This window comes from Zootoca vivipara, chromosome 14 (assembly GCF_963506605.1).
Source record: "Zootoca vivipara chromosome 14, rZooViv1.1, whole genome shotgun sequence".
Taxonomy (NCBI): Eukaryota; Metazoa; Chordata; class Lepidosauria; order Squamata; family Lacertidae; genus Zootoca; species Zootoca vivipara.
Window position 1 is genome coordinate 27,975,904 of NC_083289.1, and position 20,898 is coordinate 27,996,801.

Sequence of the window (20,898 nt, forward strand, 5' to 3'; positions counted from 1 at the left end):
AGGGGACTTACAGGTGCTGAGTTTTATTAGTAGCAGACAAGATCACAACAGGTTTTGTAAAAAGAGGGTGGGTATTTAAGGCTTTTGGAAACAACCACCAGCCTCTGGATTGCAAGTGCATCCACAACCCCCCCCCCCCGCCAGCTCAAATAACTGGCCAGAAAATTCAGATCCAACCCCCCACCCCAACCTGCCAATATCACAAGTGGGCCAGAAGTGGTGACTGCACTTGTCTTTACACCAACTGCTCTCCTGACAGCTGATCTCCAAGTGGGGAAGGTGAGAAGCTGGAAAGAGTTTGCAAAGGAGTGGGCAATTGTTAGGAGCTGCTGTCCATTTGCCAGGGTGCGAAAGCCAGTCCAGGGCCCACAAAGAGACAGGCAGAGTTGGAGGCAGCCCTTGCTGCAGCAAAGGCACAGAGTCGGTGGGAATGTCAGTGTAGGTACAGCAGCACCGGGGAACAATGATCGTCATCGCCCAGGATAGAAACCTCCTTGGAGTGTGACTTTTCTGCTGCAGGTGAGAAGAGTCCAGTGCTCAGCACTCAGCCAAGGTCTTCCCTGTCCCAGGCTGCCATAAAGCAAGAATTCATACAGACCATGGCTCCCAGCATGCCTTGCTCCACACCCAACTCTCCAAGAACAGCAGTAGGGGGGATGAGGCTCAAAGACACCCCACCCTGTCAAGAGCCTGGTTGCTGTCCAGACCTAGAGCTTGGGTGGGGTTGCAAGGCAGGATCTTCCCCTTGGCACAGCTGTCCTCGGGCGGCTAGAAAGAGGTGGTTTGTTCCCTCTGTAGAGAGATGGAGGCATCTTCCAGCAGGAGGGAGAAGTAGGGAGGAATCAGAGCACAATTTTGAAGGAACTGCGAGAGAAAAGGGAAGAGGAGGAATAATGAGTTTGATTTTGCAAACTTGGGACTGCAGGAGCTCATAGGCAGAATACTCCCAAGGGAGGCTCCTGAAGCATTCACACATGCACACACCCCTGGCTGTGAGCTAGCTGGTCAACCAGGGAACAAGCCCAACCCCAAGTGAAGCAAGGGAAGGGCAGAAGGTACCTGGTGAAGTCTGGGGAGCGGGAAATTATGTGCTGGAACTCGGAGAGGTTGATGGTCCCATCTTTGTCAATATCGGACTCCTCCAAGATCTGATGGAAACAAAGGAGCCTTGTGGGGCAAGAGCAGCAGCAGTTCCCAGATTGGGCCCACCTTCCTCTTCACTCCACCCAGGGAGAGAGATGAGAACTCGAACCCAGCTCCCCAGCAGCAGTAGCCCCACCTTGGCTGGCACTCACGTTCTGAATGAGCTGGTCCATCTCCATGGCACTCAGCCTGCTGTCCTCGCCTTCCCCCGTCAGGCAATTCACCAGGTTCTCCAAATCCTTCTTGTCAAGAGTTCCATCATCATCAAAATCTGGGGGTGCGGAGGAGAACCGACCATTAGTTGGCGCTTGCTGAGCTTGCTGAGGTCCTTTTGTTTTGAGCGGGGAGGCCTGCTTTGCTTCTAAGAAAGAAGCAGGCCACTTTCAGCAAAGCTCTGAGGGGTTAGTCTAGATTTCTCCACTGCTTTTGAGAAGGGACAAATGGATACTGCAAGGGACTGCGAGGTGAGCCCTGCAGTCCTGGGGAACATGTGGCGCTCAATATGTTTCTGGGTAATCCCTCACCCACTGGCCATGCTGGGATTCCAACCAAGTCCGAAGGAACATGGATTCTCATATATCCTGGTGGGGGGGGGGTCAAAGAGGCAGAGACCACCTTCCTGCCTCCATGGCAACAGCCACCTAGGCATCAGGAGCCTAAGAACAACCCGCTGCATCAGGCCAATGGCCCATCTTGTCCAGCATTCTGTTCTCAGAGTGGCCAACCAGATGCCCCAAAGGAAAGCAGGATCTGAGCACAGCTACAGGCATTCAGAAGCATTACTCTGCCCGATCATGGAGACATAACATACCATAATAGCCTTCGTAGTGCTCCTTGGGGACTCAAAGGCCAGCCCAGGCTACTTCAAGAAGCCAGAAGGGTTTCCCATTGCTCATCAAGTCCAGCAGTGCCCAGGCAAGGGAGATAAAAGCCACTTCCCAACTGACCCCTTCCTAACATGGGGTAAGCAAGGAGATCTGCCACCTCCAGATGTTGAGAAGGTCCTTCACCCATGCCTGTTGGTAGCCATCAATCCTCAAATTTTTCTAATCCTTTGACCAAGCTGCTGGGAAGCCAGCGCCATCCTGTCTCGAGGCTAAGAATCCCATCAGCTCGTTTTGCACACTGTGTGCCAATCCGTATCCCCGCGCGGCTCTTGCATTTCAGCTCTTTCAAAGAGAGTGCGGCTGCACTCTTGGCTCAGCTCACAGAAAGTCTCCCAACAAAGTGCTCCCACTCTCGCTCTCTCGCAGACTAAGCCCCAACCAGGCTGGAACTCACCAAAGATGCGGAAGGCATAATGCGATTTGATCTCTGGTGTTGCAGAGTCGCTGAAGACGCTCAGCATGTCCAGAAAGTCCTCAAAGGACAGGCCGCCTTCCCTGTCATCCGTGGTAGAGAAGACATGGCAAATGCGGTGCCGGAAGGGGTTTGCCTGGAAGCACAAAGAGGGGAGGGGGGACTGTAAGGAGCTTCCTCCAGTGTGTTTATCTAAAGCCAGTGCAGGTGGAAAGGAACAGAAGGCTTAACCCATACCAGCAAACTGGCCCTACAGATCTACCCCGTGGCAGGGATGGAGAAATGTGTTGGGCTCTCCAAGTGATGCTGGATGTCCCCTGCCCCCAGTGATCATCTCTAGCCAACATAGCCAATTATCAGAGATTAGATTTCTTTGCAATACCTATATCCCCACTTTCATTATAAATGATTTCAGGACAGGTCCCAACAGTAAAAACTATATAAATCCAATCAAAAGTTGGGACAAAAATCTGCAGCTTATGGTATAGTACAAAGATCACTCCCCTCGTGCTCCTCCTCCACTACACAGGCCTAAACTCAAAAGACCTAGAGGAAGGCACCGGCTTACTGGAGGATGTGATTGTTCCACAACCAGGGTGCCACCACTGAGAAGGCCCTATCCTGAGTCCCAGCACCCAGGACCTTGTTTGGTGATGGTACCACCAAGATGGCCATCCTGGCACATCTCAAGTCACAGGCTGGACAATACAGGGAGGGAGAAGACTGCCTTCAAAGGTGGGCTCTGGGCGCTTTAGGGCTCTACATATCAAAAACAAAACAATGAGTTGAGCTCACTAGCAAATAGATGGGATGTGCAGCCCAGCCACAGCTCTTGGATGCCACCCAGCTGCAGGTCACAGAACAATAAACATGCCCAGGGCCTCTCCTGAGAGGCAAACAGTGTTCCCCTCCCCTCCCAGCATACCCGCAGCTCAGGCAGCATCAAGATCTTGCTCTTGGGGATCCTTGTGGTGAAAGCCTGATCCCGGTCCTCCTTGGGCAGCAGTTCACTGAATCGCTTGTGGGCCCTGGAAGAGAAGACAGCGGGCAATGCCAGCCAAGTTCCTTCCCGCCTGGATGGGTGCCCTGCCCAGCTGGTGCCAGCTTTCCATCAACCCTGCGGCACCAGCTCCTCCTCTATGGCTGCTCTTTGTTACTGTGGGGAGGGTGTTTCCCCTGTGCTGCCCTATGCCTGGCAGTGCCCTCCTCCTCATCCCACTTATGTACCCACCCTCAGCTTGGAGAATTCCCACAGACATCCCCACAGGTGAAGCTGCAGGTGCCTCTGAACCCTTGAGCAAAGTCTTCCTGCCAACCCAGGGCTGAGGCCAGGGGGAGGGGACTGGACCTTGGCATTCCCAGGGGAGGGGGAGGGCCACAGCAGCTCCGTGATGGGACACCCAGTTCAACCCCTGCTTGTATCTCCAGCAGATACTTTTAGTACCCCTCCCTGCGCCAGTAGAAATAGCTTGGCTACCTTAAAATCATAGAACTGCAGAGCGGGAAGGGACCCCAAGGGTCATCTACTCCAACCCCCTGCAATGCTCTTGGGAGTCAGGCAAGCTTGCTCAGCGATGGCAGGGTCGTTGGGAAGCCTGTCTCCCCACTGCTCACACCCAGGCACCCTAGAAAGAGCCCCACGAAGGAGGGGGGAATGTACTCACAGCAGGATCTCTTGCTTAGTCAAGAAGGTCAGCTCCTAGGAAAGCAGGACCGGGAGGAAAGAGGGGAGAGAAGGTTAGTCTGCTGCCCCGCAACCTGGGGCTGCCCTCCAGACATGGCTGGACTGGACACCTCCTCCCAGAAGCCTGCACCATCTATGGGCAACAGGGATGAGCTGGAGTTCCGCCACATCTGGAGGGAAGCCCCCTTGGGGGGGGGGCAAACTGCCGCCCACGCACAACTTCTGTTGCTCCTCAGCTCCACCCCCACCCGCCCCCAAGCGGGAAAGGTTTAGAGAGCCCAGCAGCGTACCTGGTACTCCCCCAGGAGGTCTCGGGGTAGGCGGCTGCCAGAGGCCCCCATGGCGACGACGGTACAACTTGAGACAAACTACGGGAACTTCCTTGTCTCCTCCTCCCCACTCCCCTCGACGGGACGTCACTGTCGCCAGGCAACTCCCCCGTAGCCCCGCCCACTCCGAAAGAAGGCAGGCGGAGCCCGGCATGACCCGTTGCGGGGGTGGGGATGTCCCGGGATGCGTCGTTGCTGGGCTGGCAGACTCCGAGGCATCTCCTCCTCCGCTCACCGGCCGGCCGGTTAGGACAGGATGGATGGAGGCCCCCTCTCCCACCATTCTCCGCACCAGGTAAGCTCCGGCGGCCGGAGCCGTCGAGGGGGAATCAGCGGCGATGGCATCCCGCGCCGTGGCCAAGCCGATGATGGGCTTCCTTCCCCAGATCAGTCGACGCTGCTGCCAGTCCCGCCCGACGACCGCGACTAAGGGAAGCGCCGCCCGGGACGTGGCCACGTGGCCCACCGGCAGTCCGACGTGAGCAGGACAGCGGCGGCAGGTGACGAAGAGGAGAGAGGGATCCGGCCGGACTTCGACTGCGGGGCCCAGGAGTGGTAGGAGACTAGGAGCGGGCCGGGCTGTGTTGCTTGTGGGGCAGCGGGGAGGCTGCAGTCTGGGCCCTGGGCGGCGTCCCCTTCGGGCTTTTTCGCCAACAGAGGCTGGGGCTGGCGAGTCCCCTGTGCGTTAAGGAGCCCGAGGGGGACGCCATGGTCGAGGAGTGAAGGGCACCCACTGGCGCTGCCTGGACTCCCAGCATGAGGAGCTCCCTCAATTTCTTGTGCTTTCAGGAAATAGTACAGCCCAGCAGGGCCACAGAGCAGCAATGGGGCAGGGAGTTTCATCCTTCGCACTGACCCAGCCTTTGCCATCCTGGTGCCTCCATATATTTTGGACTACAACTCCCATCAGCCCCCAAACATCTGGAGGGCACCAGGTTGGCGTTTGCAAAGGAAGGGCTGGTGGTGCCAGCCTCAGACTCCTCCTCCACATATGTTTGGCCGTCCAGTCCAAAGCTGAGTTACCCAGCCTAACTGCAGGCACTGAAAGCAACCAAGAACAGCTCTCTGGGGCTTCATTGTGGCTCTCTCTAATGCGGGCTCTTCTGCCTTTCTTAGTTCTATTTCAGAGCAGCAGAGGAGCCTCCGGTTGCCTCCACCCTAACCATGGAGCTTGGCCCCACCAGCCATGAACCTCCAAGACCCCCATCACAGAAGGGCTCTGATCTCTCCTTTGCAGAGGTTTTTGCTTATGACGAGAGGGACTTTGTGCTGAGTGGAGTAGAGTGGCAGGAAAACAGAGGTAATTGTGGACCCCCTGGCCACACCATGTCCCGCTTTGACAGAGTTCTTCAGTCAGGCTGGAAGGACAGACAGAACCGGGGACTCTTCCGCTACTACTTAGAGGAGCTGCAGACCAGGATCCTGCCAGGGATGGTAGGATTTGTGGCCCAGCTGAACATCCAGAGGGGGTCAGAGAGAAGGAGACCCCAGGAGATCCGAAGCATCCAGCAGAGATTTGACCCCCAGCAGTTCAACTTCAGCAAGATCCGGCCTGAGGAGATTCTCTTTGGCATGTCCAGGAGCCAGACTTCTTCCAGGCCCTGCTTGATGGATGCACAGATCCTGCCTGGCTCTGCCTTTGTGCTTGTAGTGATCAATGTCAGCCCTTTGGAGTTTGGGCACATCCTTCTCATCCCTGATCCCACACTCTCATTGCCACAGATCCTCACCCCACAGGTTGTCTGCTTTGGCCTGGATGCCGTCCTCCTCAGTGGCCATCCTGGCTTCCGTGTGGGTTTCAACAGCCTTGGGGCCTTTGCCTCGGTCAACCACTTGCACCTGCATGGCTTTTACTTGAACTGGGAGCTGCTGGTTGAATCAGCCCCCTGTGAGCCCCTCCTGCCCGAAGCAAACTTCTATCTGCTGCAGGAGGTCCCAGTTCCCTGCTTCGTCTTCTATAGCGAAGGGCAGCAGTTAGAGGAGCTGGCACAGCGTGTTTGCCAGGTCACCAACTATCTGGTAAAGAAGGAGATCGCTCACAACCTGTTCATAACCAGGGGTGCAAAACCAGAGGGGCCTGCCCACTCAGAAACCCGACCTGGAATCCGGATCATAGTCTGGGCCAGGAAATCCTATTTTGGTACCAAAGAAGAATCGGCATTCAATGTGGCTCTCTGCGAGCTGGCAGGGCACCTGCCCATCAAAACTGCCCAGGATTTTGAGAGTCTCACAGAAGCACTGGCCATTCACACCCTTCAGAAATGTCTCCTCCCAGACTCTCTGTTTTCCCAGCTCCAGTGTGAGCTGGTGGCCCTCCTCAAAGAGTGACCTCACAGGGATGGTTGTGCTTCTGGAAATTCTGCTAATGTGTGCCTGTTCAGTAAGGAGAGGAGGGAGACCTCGTTTACCCACAAATGCCATGGTAGGAGGACATGCAAGATTGCTGGTCAATAAAGCATAAATTCAACTGAATTCCCATCTTTGTTCTTTTGACTCACAAGCTGTAACACAATATTTGCTTTCCTTAAAGCGCTTACATGAAGTCAGACCATTTGGCTCAGTATTGTCCACCCCGGGAGTAGCCAACATAGCCAATTAAGGGAATCGTAGCCCACATCTAGGTGGGCACCACTCTTGTTACCCCTGGTCTACAAGGCCAGGTGTGAGCTCTCTAAGGTATCAGGTAGGAATCTTTCGTGGCCCCACTGGGAGATACTGTCTGGACTTGGACTAGGAATCCTGCTCTGCACTGAGCTATAGCCCCCAAGCTTGTCTTGCATAGGCTGTTTAAAAGGGACTTGTGAGTTTAGTGCAGAGGTTTCTGCTGGAGCAAGGATGCTTGGCACCTGCAGGCTTACTCCAAGAGATTACCAGTAGTTACAGTTAGGTAGCCGTGTTGCTCTGGCGTAGTCAAAACAAAATTTAAAAAATCCTTCCAGTAGCACCTTGTTGTTGTTGTTTAGTCGTTTAGTCGTGTCCGACTCTTCGTGACCCCATGGACCAGAGCACGCCAGGCACTCCTGTCTTGCACTGCCTCCCGCAGTTTGGTCAAACTCATGTTCGTAGCTTCGAGAACACTGTCCACGAGTCTCTTGGACAAAAAAAAAAAAAATATCAGTGTATCTGAAGAAGTGTGCATGCAGACGAAAGCTCATACCAATGACAAACATAGCTGGTCTCTAAGGTGCTACTGAAGATGAGCCCCTCAGTAGCATCTTAGAGACCAGCTATGTTTGTCATTGGTATGAGCTTTCGTCTGCATGCACACTTCTTCAGATACACTGATATTTTTTTTTATTTTTTTTTGTCCAAGAGACTTGTGCATCAAACATGAGTGCTAAACTGAATATTTGTGATCCCTAAGCATTCCCAGTTAGAGCCCCTGTCAGTGTAGACAATACTGAGCCAGATGGACCAAGGATCTAATTTGGCACATCCTTAATTTAACATCTTCCTATATAAACAAACTGTTGCAAAAAAGTAGGGTTGTATACAACGCCATGCTAGTGAAAGCCAGGGTGGGATAAGCATGAGCCTTGGGCACTGGTTGTAGGGATCCTGTCTTTAGACAAATGCCCTAGTATTGCCTGAGCCATCCCTGAATAACAACAGTCCTGCAGCTGTTGGTGATATTTATTTGCTCAGCACACCTTCTCCAATTAAGAACATAAGAACCTACTGGATCAGGCCAATGGCCCATCTAGTCTAGCATCCTAGATGAACATCTGTCTGTGAGAAGCTGGCAAGTAGGATTTAAGCACAAGAACAGCACTACCCCTTCTTCTTGCTTTCAGAAACTGGTATTCAGAAGCATTGCTTCCTCCGACTGTGAAGGCAGGGAAAAGCCATATTGGCTAGTAGCCATTAATGGTCCTTTCCTTGAAGAAGAGTTCTGGATAACTCTAAAGCTTGCACACTTTGGCATGATAAAGGTGATTTCGGCTTCTTTCAGGGCCACCTTTTTATTTTACATCTATCTATTTATTTAATGACGCTTTATTAAAACAAGGTCAAGCAATGTCCAGATAAACACAAGGGAAGAAGAGAGGAGAGAGAATTGGCTTTCTAAAGCGATCACTGAAGAAGTGTGCATGCACACGAAAGCTCATACCAAAATAAAAACTTAGTTGGTCTTTAAGGTGCTACTGAAGGAATTTTTTCTATTTTAAAGCGGTCACAGGCAGCGAGGACTGAACTGGAATCTCCCCGACCGGATATCCGCTTCCTCTCTCTCTCCCCACTGCCATGTGAGGGAAGAGACGTCCAATAGGAATGAGCAAATCCGAGACGCGCGGCTTGACGGTCCATGTAAATCGAATTACAACGCGGGCCAACGGCGAGCGAGATCCTGTTTTGCGTCACAAAGAGCAGGTCGCCAGGCGATGACGAAATGCGGAAGCGCAGTGGGAAGGAAGCGGCGCTCCATCCTTCGAACCACCCTTTATGGTTGTGGCGCTTCGCCCCACCCCTTCGTCCGCGTCCGCCCGAGGGGGCGGGGCCCGCTGTCGGCATGGTGACCGCGTCAGGGCCCGAGGCAGCCCGAGGCCCAGGCGCCGCCGCCGCCGCCGCCGCCCCAGGGAAAGCCGCGGGGCCGGTAAGGAGCCGCCAAGAGGAATGAGTGGCGGTGGGGCGAAAGAGCCCCCAGGCCCGCCGGTGGCGGCGCAGCCCTGGGGTTTCCCCCGGGCGGGCCCGGGAAGCCTCGAAGGTGCACCGCCGACCTCTCCCCCCCCCGGTGACGCCTCTAGTCCCAGCAGAAGAGGGCCGCCGAGGACCCGCCTCCTCTCAGGGTGAACCTGAGGCCGCTTTAGTGCTGTCCTACACGCCGAGTCAGTGTGTGGATGTGAATCGGTCTGGCCCCAAAGCAACCCCGGCCAGCCTGGCGCCTTGGAGCCCAGAACCGCAGCCAGAACTAATAAGTCCTCGTAGGCCCAAACACCTGGAAGGCGGCGTCAGGCTGGCTAAGGCTGCCAAAGATGGGGTCGCTGGTACCCTGCAGGTGTAGCTGGGAACAGCTCCCACCCGCCTACCCTTCCTGGCTCTTGGCTTACCTCCGCCTGCTGGTATTTGTGGAGCAGCATCTAGAGGGCTACATAAGATCCCCTGCCCCTCCTCTCCCCAAGATCCGCTTCCCCAGAGCTTCTCCCTGTGGCACATCTCCCTTCCCCTTTGGCAGACATGCAGGTCACTTGCGTATGGGTTCCTCTCCCAGAGTCTGTCTTCCCCTATCTGGTGCCCTACAGACTGTTTTATGACTTCCATAATCCCTGACCATTGACCATACTGGTTGGAGCTGATGGGAGTTGTCATCCAATACATTTTGGAGGGTGGCCAGTTGGAGAAGATTGCCTTAATGCCTTCTTTCTCTCCCCCCCCCCCCGGCAAGGAGAGCAAGTTGTGCTGAAATTGGAAGTGCAGAGTTGGCTACAGAAACAATATTTTAATTCTTTGGTTGTATTCTTTTCGTTTTGTTACTATCATTTACTTTTGTTTAAGATGACTATTGTAAACAACCCTGTGATTCTGACAGCCTAGAAATATAGTAAAAAAACAATGAATAATATACTAGTACAGTAGTGCTCAATCCATGATCAATACTGCTAAGGCCAGCACAAATTTGTGCCACTCCCTGCCACACTTTGCTGTGGGGTCTGGCTGTCCAACCTCTCCAAGCTGCCCTCTCCCTGGCCCCTTTTCATTCAGTGTCTCTGGATGTCCCAGTCTTCAGGCAGGGTACCTCCTTTGTCTTTGGCTGCTAAACTGCATAATCCAAGCCTCTCCAGTAATTTGTGGGATATGTGCTCTGCTGGTAAACTCAATCAACTGCAAGTAAAATGAGGATTTAGAAAGGCTTCAGTTTTCGAATCTGGAGAGTTACTGCCAGTCAGAGCATGTATTAATATGAAAGTGGACCTGCCATTCTGATTCATTATGAGGTATTTTCGCTGGAAGTTTTAGAGGAAGGGGAGATGTCCTAGGTGGCTGAAGAGACTTGGAAGAAACCCACAAAGATGGTGCTGCCATTTTAAAATTTACCTATACCCCACATTGGGACACGGGTGGTGCTGTGGTATAAACCACAGAGCCTAGGGCTTGCCGATCAGAAGGTCTGGGATTCAAATCCCCGCAACGGGGTGAGCTCCCTAGCAGTTTGAAAGCATGTAAAAGTGCAAGTGGATAAATACGGTAGGTACTGCTCCAGCGGGAAGGTAAACAGCGTTTCCGTGTGCTGCTCTGGTTCGCCAGAAGTGGCTTAGTCATGCTGGCCACATGACCTGGAAGCTGTACACCGGCTCCCTCAGGCAATAAAGCGAGATGAGCGCCGCAACCCCTGAGTCATCCACGACCGGACCTAACAGTCAAGGGTCCCTTTACTGTACCTTTATACCCCACATTCAGGAACATCCCTGGGCAGCTTACGAATAATTAACATTCCAGTAAAACAAAAGCATTAAAATACCACAATAAAAAGGAACATTATAAAGAAGATAAGTTTGCTTTGGATGTCATTATCAGTAGCTAGTAAGAAATGTCAGAGTGGCAGGATCTGCTGACAACCCTTCTTCTCTGTGCTCTTTTGTAAGAGTGTCTGAGAGAATGAAGATCAATACAGACGAAAGTAGTGAGTCTGAGAACGAAACTGATGAAGACGAAGATGAGGATGACGAAGGGGCCCTGTCAGATGAGTCTGCCAATGAATGCCTTAAGAGGCTTGATGCAGAAAACAAGGACAAGCAGCGAACCCAGGGCCAAGGGTACAAAGGCACTAGGCCACCAGGGGAGAAGAATGACCAGCCGAGTGTCTCCCTGATCGATTTGGAGGAGCAACTGGCAGAAGAATGTGAGCTGGAAGAGACAACGAGGAGGAAGAAGAAGAAACACAGGTGGGCCACTTCTGGGTTTCCCCCTTGTGAATCTCTTCAGGGCAAGCTGTGCAGTTTCCATTCACACTTAGGAGTGCAGACACCACCGCTGTTGGAATCCCACAGTTCTCTACTTTGGCCCCCCAAGTCATTGTGTTCTGTGCCCCAAGGGTCAAGGCCTGGTGGGTTGGCCCCATGTTTCCATAGGCATTTCCCCTCCCAGCTTGTCAGCTCAAGGTTTGCTCTCCCCAGCTGCTGAGCCACTGTTCCATCTCAATTCCAGGCTGCTGTCCATCAACCTCGCCAGCTGCAAATATGAGAGTGGTAAGTTAGGGTTGCTTCTTGGTGGCTTTCTCCTGTACCCTGAGAGCATCATCACATGGGCCCTGGTTATTGCTTGGTCTCCTGAATTGGCTTTATGCCACTCACAGGAAGGAACCAACAGCAGTCAGGGTGACTCCAGGCAGCTTCTGAATTGGTTGGGCTAGGGGATCTGTGAGGCACCTGCATTAGGATAGAAGTTCCCAGGGTCACTTTTGTTTTGGAGGGTTGCTCCCCCCCCCGCGCCCGCCAGAGGGGTGACTCCTGCTGTTCAGATGGTAGCTGCGCTCCCGCTGCCACATGCAAGATCCAGAGGGGTTCCAGTGCCTCTTGGATCCATGTGGCACTCTTTCTTTTGCTGCAGTTAGGCGTGCTGCTCGACGCTGTGGTTTGAAAGAAGTGGGGGAGGACGAGGAGTGGACCGTTTGCTGGACTGACTGCTCGGTCTCCCTGGAGCGTGTCATGGAAATGAAGAGGTTTCAGGTAGCTGGAGCAGAGCCAGAAGGGAGGGAGCTGTGGCTGGCAGGCAGGTTGGAGTCGGGAAGGGAGATAGCTAGTCTCTGACATGTCACAGCACTTTTGATCTCTTACGCTGCCTCAGGCAGTTCTGGGATTTGAGTGGCTTGTGCCCCTCTGCTGGGGCAAGCCCCTGGTGTCAATCAGCACATTTGTCCATGGGCATAGCCAGGATGTTTGTTAGTGGGAGCAGAACTTCAGTTGGCTACTGATTTTTATTGATGAGGGGGGCAACTGCCCATGCATCTGTCCGATTAAGCTCTGGCTCTTCCATGGCTTTGCCACTACCAGGAGGGCATGTCTGTGTGCACTCCACTGCCTTGCTCTGATCCAAATTATCACAAGGAGAGGGTGGTGGGCAAGGTCTGGCTGCAACCCCTCCTAGACAGACACTGCTTAGCCACAAATTAGACTACCAATGGCAAAGCATTGTTAGACGGGCTCCCTTTACTTGCAACCTTTGCTTGGTACAGCAGCTAGATTGTAAACATTTATGTTGTGAACTGTCCTGAGATCTTCAGATGGAGGGTGACATATAGATTTAATAAATAAATAAAAATAAACCAACCACTTGCAAAATATCCTGCCATCAGCATCTGCTGCACTGGTTCCTGTGTATTTCTGAGTTCAATTCAAAGTGTTGGTTTTTATGATTGATTGTACTCAGTTTTAATATGGAAGCTTTCTAGGGAATCCTACAAGAAAATTCCCCAGGCAGTTTCTACATTAAAATGGATATTGGAAGGTGGTGTAAAAAATACCCTAAACAAACAGCAACACTCCTTTCCAGAGGTGCTGGTGATTCTCTTCCTCTGTCCCTGCTCTATTTTCAGAAAATCAACCACTTCCCAGGCATGGCAGAGATCTGCCGCAAGGACCTGCTTGCCCGCAACCTCAACCGCATGCTTAAGCTCTTTCCCAAGGAGTACAGCATCTTCCCACGCACCTGGTGCCTGCCAGCTGAGTGAGTGAGGGGACTCTGATCCAAGTAGTGGTGCTGGGGGAAGGGCAAGCAGTGGGCCACTGTTGAGGAGGGGCTTCTATCACTTAGTCACCCTATGCCAGTTCTGGAGCACACACATGCACCCTCATGCACCAAGAACAATTCCTGCCACTGGCTTGAGGGCACCCTTTGTGGAATCTCCCATATGCCAGCTTTTGTGTTGTCCCTTTATAGCTATGGGGACTTCCAAGCCTATGGGCGCATGAGAAAGAACAGAACTTACATCTGCAAGCCAGATAGCGGCTGCCAAGGACGGGGCATCTTCATCACACGCAATCCCAAGGAGATCAAGCACGGCGAGCACATGATCTGCCAGCAGTACATTGCCAAGGTGGGCCTGGTGGACACTGAGAGAGAATTGCCTCCCTTTGCCTAAATGCACAACTCCTGCCCTCTTAGCATAGCTGGTTGAGAAAGCTGGCCTTGCCTGGGGATATTTGGTGCAAGACTCCTGAGCTTACTGGCTGTCTGCCCCTGACCATCAATCACAGACCCACCCCTCTCTCTGCAGCCCTTCCTCATTGATGGCTTCAAGTTTGACATGCGCATCTACGTCCTGGTCACCTCCTGCGACCCACTGAAGATCTTTGTCTATGAGGAGGGGCTCGCCCGCTTTGCCACCATGAGGTACATCGAGCCCAGCAGCAGCAACCTGGTAAAGAAGGGATGTTTCCCAGGAACTGGCATTTGCTTTGTAGAATAATAAGTTGTTGTGGTGCCTGATGTGATTTCTGGGAGCTCTCCAAGAGGGGGTGGATGGATGTAGTGTCCCTGTGGCACTTTGCAAGTGAAAGGTCAACCCAGATCAATGGAGTCTTGCTTGAGAGATGCTGTCAGGAAAATGAACTGCCCTCCTTGCATCCCATGACAGACAGCACTGAGACATGTGGGCAAGAGGGTTCTGGCGCTGCTCAGGCAGGACTGATGAATGCTGTTGGTCCAGGGAACCTAGGCAGGAAGGGAACAGGCCTCCAGGTGCGGACAGTAAACCCTTCCACTGTCTCTCTTGCAGGAAGACATATGTATGCACCTGACCAACTACGCCATCAACAAGCATAACGAGAACTTTGTGCGTGATGACAATACAGGCAGCAAGAGGTATTTTCCTTGCCAAGCCCCCTGCAGGAGCAGAGCTGGGCCTTCTGCTTGGGGGCAGCTACCTTCTGCTAAAGTGACTGCTTAGATGGGCAGAGGCAGCTGGAAGCAATGCAAGCTGGAAGGACAGTGCAGGGTGGGGGACAATGTACGGGTTCAGGTTTCCTCTTAGCCAGAAACTTATCCAAGACCATCAGTATTATGGAGGAGGGGTAGAGGGTACACATTTTATATGGAGAAGATCCCATGTTCAATCTCTGGTAGCATCTCCAACTAAAAAAAATGGCTGAAAGCAGGAAGGGTCTTAATGCTTGTTTGGAAATATGCCCTGCCGAAAGGAGACTGTCCTGATATTCTTGCTAAGCCCCTTTCTTTGTGGTTGTGGGGATCAGGGTTTGGGGTTTGGCCACCCTCAGGAGCAGAGTCTGGCCTTGACATCCCTGCAGCCCATTTTCCTCCCCATAGGAAGCTGTCCACGCTGAACAGCTGGATGCGGGAGCACAGCTATGATACGGCCGAGCTGTGGCGGGACATTGAGGACATCATCATCAAGACCCTCATTGCTGCCCACCCAGTGCTGAAGCACAATTACCGCACCTGCTTCCCCAATCACATATCAGGCTGCGCTTGCTTTGAGATCCTAGGCTTCGACATCCTCCTGGACAGGAAGCTCAAGCCTTGGCTCTTGGAGGTACGTGGGGTGCTGTTGTCCTTCTGAAGCAGAATTCCCAATGGCAGCCTGCACTACTTCTCTTCAGCAAGACCCTTCAATCTCTGCAATTCAATGATTCTAATCCCAGGAACACTCTCAGACCTCTCTTCAACACTCTTTTGTTCTCGATCCCAACAAAGTCTGGGAAGAGTCTCAAACTCTTCCTCAATAGTTCCTTCTCCCCGATCCAGCTAGTCTCCAACACTCAGTGGTAGATGGTAGATACAAGTAAGTCCCAGGTTCAATCCAAGTAGGGTTGAGAGAGAGAGACTCCTCTCTCCTGTCTGAAACCCTGGAGAGCTGCTGCCAGTCAGTGTAGACAATATTGAGTTAGATGGACAAAGGGTCTGACTGGGTATAAGGCAGCTTCCTTTGTTCCTATGTCTACTCTTTTGTATCTTGAAAGAAGCAGGAAAGATGTCTAAATACCTTGGAAGTCAGAGGTGAGGTGGGGTGGGTATCTTCAGACAATAGTAACACAAACTGGCACATGAAACTGAATCAGAATGCTTCCAGATCTGAATTAAAATTGTCAATCCTGATTGGCTGCAAATGTCAAACTTCTCCCCACACCCTCCAAGGTATGCCATCCTGTTGTTCATTCCCAGTCGAGCCACTTCAGGCCCCTGGGGAACACGTTCCGTCTCCCTGAAACACCCATGTGATCCTGACTGCTCCAGTGTTTTACTACACGCTACCTAACTAGCTGCAACTGTATACAAAAAACTGCAAACTCTTTCTTGAGAAAAACTAAGCATCAGAATAGATGCCTCTGTCCTGAAGGAGTGGAGGTCCCGAAGTCTCATGGGCCAAACCAGATCCCAGAGTGGCTACCTTGTAAGAAGCTGCATGTAAAACCCAGGCCATTCTCCATTGCTCTTTCCCCTCCAGGTCAACCACTCCCCCAGCTTCACCACTGACTCCCGCCTGGACCGTGAAGTGAAGGATGCCCTGCTCTGCGATGCCATCAACCTTATCAACCTGCGTGCTTGTGACAAGAAGAAGGTGCTAGAAGAGGACAAGCGGCGGGTGAAGGAGCGCCTCCTCCAAGCCCACCAGCCGCCCCGAGAAGCCAGGTAACCCTGGGAGGGGCCCAGCCTGACTGTGGCTGTACTAAGTGCCTCCCTTGTCCTGGCCATGCTGCCTCCTTCTCCCCCAGAAGCAGCTTTTCCTGGCTTTGCCTTCAGAGACGCCCAACACCCAGTCCCCACAGCCTTGTCAGGTTGCATGTTAGCCTCCAACCACCATGAGGGAGGGGAGAAAATGGAGCAAGGTGCTAATCAGATGGGTTTGCGTTTATTTCTCTGGTCGTGTAATGGGCCATGAGGCAGTGCAGGAGTCCTGGGTCCTGGCATGTGGGTCATTGGTTGCCTTGGCAGAAGCTGTGCAACACCCCATGCAGACAAGGTGGGGGAGCAGGGGGGAAGAGAGGGAGGAAAATGGCTTGGGTACCAGTGACAGGGGAGGCCAAGGGGGGGGGGACTCAGAGGACAGCAGTGCCCATTAGTCTCTCCCTCCCCGGCAGAACCTAGGATTTCTCTACTGCCGGGGCCCCAGCCTGAACTCTCTCGATCTGCAGGCGGGAGCAGTTGGAGAGCAGTCAGGCTGCCTGGCTGGCCCAGGCCGAGAAGTACGAGAGCAGCCACCTGGGTGGCTACCGAAAGATCTTCCCATCGCGGGGCACAGAGAAGTACACCCCTTTCTTCAAGCACAGTGGATCCCTCTTCCAAGAGACCGTGGCCTCCAAGGCCAGGGAAGAGTGTGCCAGGTAGGGCAAGCGGAAGCCGTTCCTCACAAGGCAGGCTGAGCCAGGCCTAGTCCTTGCATGTACACACATATGGACATGCAAAAGGATGACATACCGACACGCCGTGTCTTGTGTCTTCTGTCAGGCAACAGCTGGAGGAGATTCGCCAGAAGCAGGAGCAGAGGGAGAGCACAGCTGCAAAGAAGAAGAGGGACGTGAAGGAGAACTTGCAGGGGGAGTCAGCAGGGGAGAAGGGGAAGGGCAAGCCAGCCCTCACTCGCATAGCCTACAGCCACAGCAAGACCTGGAACCCAAAGGTACCTCATGGGGGAGTGAGGAGCAGCTCTTGAGTCCCTCCCTCTTCTAACACCAGGGAGGAGGAAGGACTTTCAAGGCCAGCTGCTGCACCTCGAGATGGAACTATTCTACTTTAAGAGCCTGGTGAATGTTTCTTTTTAAAAACTTGGGTGGTTAAAATCTTCTGCCTGCCCCAGGGAGAGGTGAGGGATCCCATAGTCCCACCCCAGCCTCCCTGCCCCTTTCCATAGCTATTGCCCACATATATTCAGCCATAAATGCAAGCAGCCTCTTTTTGCTGGAACTGAGTTTGCAGTTCTGAGGGAGCCAGTGGCTTTCCACATGCAATGCAATCACAGAAGGGTCCTTTTTTGCCTTTGGGCAACTTGGAGCTTGAAAGAGCCTGAGTCCTGCCAGACCTGGCGATAAGGGTGGGCCTTGTGCTTTGTCTGGCATGGCTGCAGAGGAGCTGGCCAGAGGGCTCTGTGGGATACAAGCTGCAGGGCAAAACAATATATGGGGGCTAAAGCTGGAACACAACGTCATCAGTCTTGGCCTTACAGAATTAGATCTGGTTTTGCTTCTTATGTGGAGGAGCAGGTGTGTTGTTTTGTTTTCTGTAAGCTGCTTGTTGAGCTGTTAAGGATCTAAATACCGGTATCTAAAATGAGCCCAGCTCCTCTTCTCAATTCTGACCCAGGCTGCCTTCTTCTCTAGATGTCCTCCATACCATATGACAGCATGACCCCCCAGGCCATCGTGGAGGAAGAGGAAGTGGAGAGGGTCAAAGCCCTCTTACGGAGGGAGAACCTCATCCGAGGGCTGGGCATTGTCGACCAGCTGACACGCCTGCTCCGCAACACGGAACCCAAGCCTGTGGAGGTCCAGAGGCCACATATTAACATCTCAGAAAGCCAGGTACGCAGGTGCTGTTTCCACACCCCAAGAACCACACTGGATGGAAAGTCTTGGAGGAGATTTCTCTCTAGCAAAGGAGGAGGGTTGGAACAAACATTGTTCCCTAGCTCTGGAGGGAGCTGGGTTCCTGCTCCTGCCATGCAATCAGCCTGCCTTGCTCTCCGGCTTTGTTCTCTGTCTGCAAAGCAGAAATCCTTCTGACTAGTATCAAAGGGCCAACTGTTGTGCCTTACCAAGGCTACGGAAATGTTTAATGGCTGGTTTGGGGGAACATGACCAATGGGGAGTGGATGCCTGCCATTCCCTTTGGCTGTGCTATCTGGGTCTTTGTAAAGAAGCGGTCAGTGTGGGAGGGGGACACCTCAAAACCTGGCAGCAGCCACAGGTGACTCCTGTAAGGTCCCCTATCCAAGCCTCACCCTGCTGCTTTTTTCTTCCAGCCTCAATTTCTCCAGGATCTGTTTAATAACCGAGAGCCCCAGAATCTGATGACCCTCGTCCCCCTCTCCCTCCTAGGGGGCTCCGTCCAGGAGCTGGGCCAGCAGATCATGCAGCAGCATCCCACAACCCGTGTCCAACTACTGGGAAACCAAGGATTCATCCCAACCATTTTGGGCGCCCTGTCGGGCCTGGGCCAGTCTTCCCATGAGTCCTGCTCCACACACTTCAAGCCACAGCTCCACATCCAGCCCCCCAAGAACATGAACTGGTTGGGTACAGCCATGGTGGGCGAGCCGGGTTCTCTGGCCCGGATGCTGAAGGCAGGAGGGCGCCGGTTTGGCAGCGCCAAGAACAAGCTGGAAGTTGGTGAGTATTGCGGGTGAGAGACTTGTGGTCTTCTGGTGCTGCCCCAGTTGCTCCATGACTACTGCCAGCAGCAGCAGGAGGGTTGAGACACCAGGAAATGTAACCTTTCCCTGTCTGCGTGCTCAGGAACCCCAAGACTCGGGAACAGGGGCAACATGAGGGCCACAGCCTGCAGTGGAGACAGGGCAAGCAAGTATCCTGGCAGGTGTGTCCAGCAGTGGTGCCCAGGGGCAGCCAGACCACTGAGGAGCAGGGAGCACAGGCGGTCTTCTTCAGCACCACCACCTCCTCCTCCCTCCCCCAGCATCTTGCTTGTCCTACGGGCATGGAGCCCGGCCACCCATGCCTCTCTCCTCCTCCTCTTTCAGGCAGCCCTGCAAGCAAGCGGCCCCTGTACATGAGCTCCGGTTCCCTGAGCTACCTGTCGCACGGTGGCAAAGCTACCAGCCACATGTACAGCAGCTTTCCCTTCCCCTCTGCGGCAGCTCCACTAAACCGCGCTGACCTGCACGGACTGGCCATCAATTCTGCGTCTGCCCCGCTCATCCGGCGCACCAGCCCACACCGCTCCAGCAACATGGCCACTCTGCATCTCAACCAGTCCAGGTAACCTCCTCATCCTAGGCCCGCTCAGGCAGCAGCAGGATGGACCCTGCTAAGAAGGTCCTCCAGCCAAACTTCCTCATGATCTCCTTGTCTTTCTCCTCCCCCAGGAAAGGCACTTGACTTGACCTCTTGGCAGAACAGCAATCCAGGAGCCAGAAGAGCTGGGGGACTTCGTTGCTGCGGCCTGTGCCAAGAGGGGCAGTAGAGGAGGTGAAGCCCCTGCTCTGTGGAGGCAGTGGCAGCAGCAGCAGCAGCGGCCTGGTGCCATGGCCCTGGGCATAACACATCCACCCCAGCCAGGCAGTCGTCCAGGAGCCCCTTGCCAACCTACTCCTCCATGCCAAAATCATTTCCCCCTTTCCCCACTCCAAAGCAGCAGCAACAAATTCTAAGAACAGTATTAGGCACCTTTGGCCATGCCCCCCTTCCTCCATGCCAACTCCCCTGTCACCAATGCCAGTCACCCTGCCAAAGGCCAGGTCCCAATCCTGAAGAGCACTATGGGCTGGGAACGGAGTTTCTTTTGTAGCCGACTTTGTATTAAAGTTTTATACGGTTATACAATATGGGGTCTCTCTCTCTCTCTCTCTCTCTCTCTCTCTCTCTCTCTCTCTCTCTCTCTCTCTCTCTCTCTCTCTCTCCTTTGACTTGCAAAGCACATCATCTTGTTCTCCCAGCAGCTACCCTCCTTGCTGGGAGCAGGAACAGGGACTTCCTTACCCCCAAAAGTTTTTATCCCTCTCTCATAGCACTAGAGCTTGCAGACACCCAATGAAGCTGAATGTTGGAAGATTCAGGACAGATAAAAGGATGTCCAGCACACAGTGCAGAGTTAAAACTATGGAACTCCCTCCCATAGGAAGCACTGAAGGCCACTGAGTTTGATGTTTAAAAGAGGATTAGACAAATTCATGGAGGAGAGGACTATCGATGGCTAGTAGCCACAGTGCCTATGCTCTGCAGCCATAGTTGGAGCCAGCAATGCTTCTGAATAGCAATTGCTGAAACCACAGGAGGGGAGAGGGTTCTTGAGCTCAGATCCAGCTTGCAGGTTTACCATGAAGGCATCTATTTGGCCACTGTGGGAACAGGATGGTGGATAGATCCAGCAAGCTCTTCAAAGAGGCAGAGGAATACAAAGAGTTCATTGTTCTTTGCCCTTCATCATACTTGAATTTCAGTGAAAGGGATGCAAAGGGGGCCATGGGTGTAGGCAGGGGAGCAGCTGCCCCCTAAATCAAGTAAATAAATAAAAATACTTAGCTAACTGACCAATCGTATCGCAGGTAGCGATTCTGCCCCCCCCCCCAATAAATCCTGGCTATGTTCATGGATGGGGGCTCTACTATTTACTGCTAGGCAAACTGCGGCAGACCCTACCCCACCCAGGGCTGGCCTCCTGAGTGGGATGAAAAGCATAAGCCTCCAGGTCCACAAAGTTTACAGGGAAAAACGGGATGGACCTTATTTTAGGGGTACAGTATCCAGTTTGCATGCAGCAAGTCCTAGGTATATTCAGTGAAAGACTCTCCTGAAGAGTACTGTGTCCAGTTCTGGGCAC

At 53.2% G+C, this 20,898-nt stretch overlaps 3 protein-coding genes across 8 annotated transcripts; 2 read left to right on the forward strand and 1 right to left on the reverse strand.

Moving 5' to 3' along the window:
• Positions 1-7: 7 nt before the first annotated feature.
• On the reverse strand, positions 8-4,577 carry CIB1 (calcium and integrin binding 1). Its single transcript, XM_035130457.2, has 7 exons — positions 4,417-4,577; positions 4,107-4,141; positions 3,368-3,470; positions 2,425-2,578; positions 1,296-1,414; positions 1,060-1,148; positions 8-864 (listed from the first exon to the last, which is right to left on the reverse strand). Exons 1-7 carry the CDS (start codon positions 4,465-4,467, stop codon positions 843-845), a joined length of 573 nt encoding a protein of 190 aa, XP_034986348.1. The 5' UTR covers positions 4,468-4,577; the 3' UTR covers positions 8-842.
• A 23-nt stretch (positions 4,578-4,600) lies between these two features.
• Positions 4,601-7,503, forward strand: GDPGP1 (GDP-D-glucose phosphorylase 1). 3 transcript variants are annotated; one of them, XM_035130455.2, is made up of 3 exons: positions 4,612-4,750; positions 4,842-5,010; positions 5,572-7,502. In XM_035130455.2, exon 3 carries the CDS (start codon positions 5,620-5,622, stop codon positions 6,781-6,783), a length of 1,164 nt encoding a protein of 387 aa, XP_034986346.1. In that variant the 5' UTR covers positions 4,612-4,750; positions 4,842-5,010; positions 5,572-5,619; the 3' UTR covers positions 6,784-7,502. The 3 variants fall into 3 exon arrangements, with proteins under 3 accessions (XP_034986344.1, XP_034986346.1, XP_060138467.1); XM_035130453.2 differs by lacking the exon at positions 4,842-5,010 and having other exon boundaries at positions 4,601-4,750; positions 5,572-7,503; XM_060282484.1 differs by having other exon boundaries at positions 4,631-4,955.
• Positions 7,504-8,902: 1,399 nt separating this feature from the next.
• On the forward strand, positions 8,903-19,911 carry TTLL13 (tubulin tyrosine ligase like 13). Of its 4 annotated transcripts, XM_035130458.2 has the most exons (16): positions 8,904-9,049; positions 11,037-11,336; positions 11,599-11,639; positions 12,001-12,119; positions 12,986-13,116; positions 13,330-13,486; positions 13,667-13,810; positions 14,168-14,253; positions 14,716-14,941; positions 15,854-16,038; positions 16,542-16,730; positions 16,855-17,026; positions 17,724-17,924; positions 18,365-18,731; positions 19,100-19,337; positions 19,445-19,910. In XM_035130458.2, the coding sequence occupies exons 2-16, from the start codon at positions 11,050-11,052 to the stop codon at positions 19,455-19,457; spliced, it is 2,556 nt and encodes an 851-aa protein (XP_034986349.2). In that variant the 5' UTR covers positions 8,904-9,049; positions 11,037-11,049; the 3' UTR covers positions 19,458-19,910. The 4 variants fall into 4 exon arrangements, with proteins under 4 accessions (XP_060138468.1, XP_034986349.2, XP_060138470.1 ...); XM_060282485.1 differs by lacking the exon at positions 16,542-16,730 and having other exon boundaries at positions 8,903-9,049; XM_060282487.1 differs by lacking the exon at positions 8,904-9,049 and having other exon boundaries at positions 11,268-11,336; positions 11,568-11,639.
• Positions 19,912-20,898: the final 987 nt, after the last annotated feature.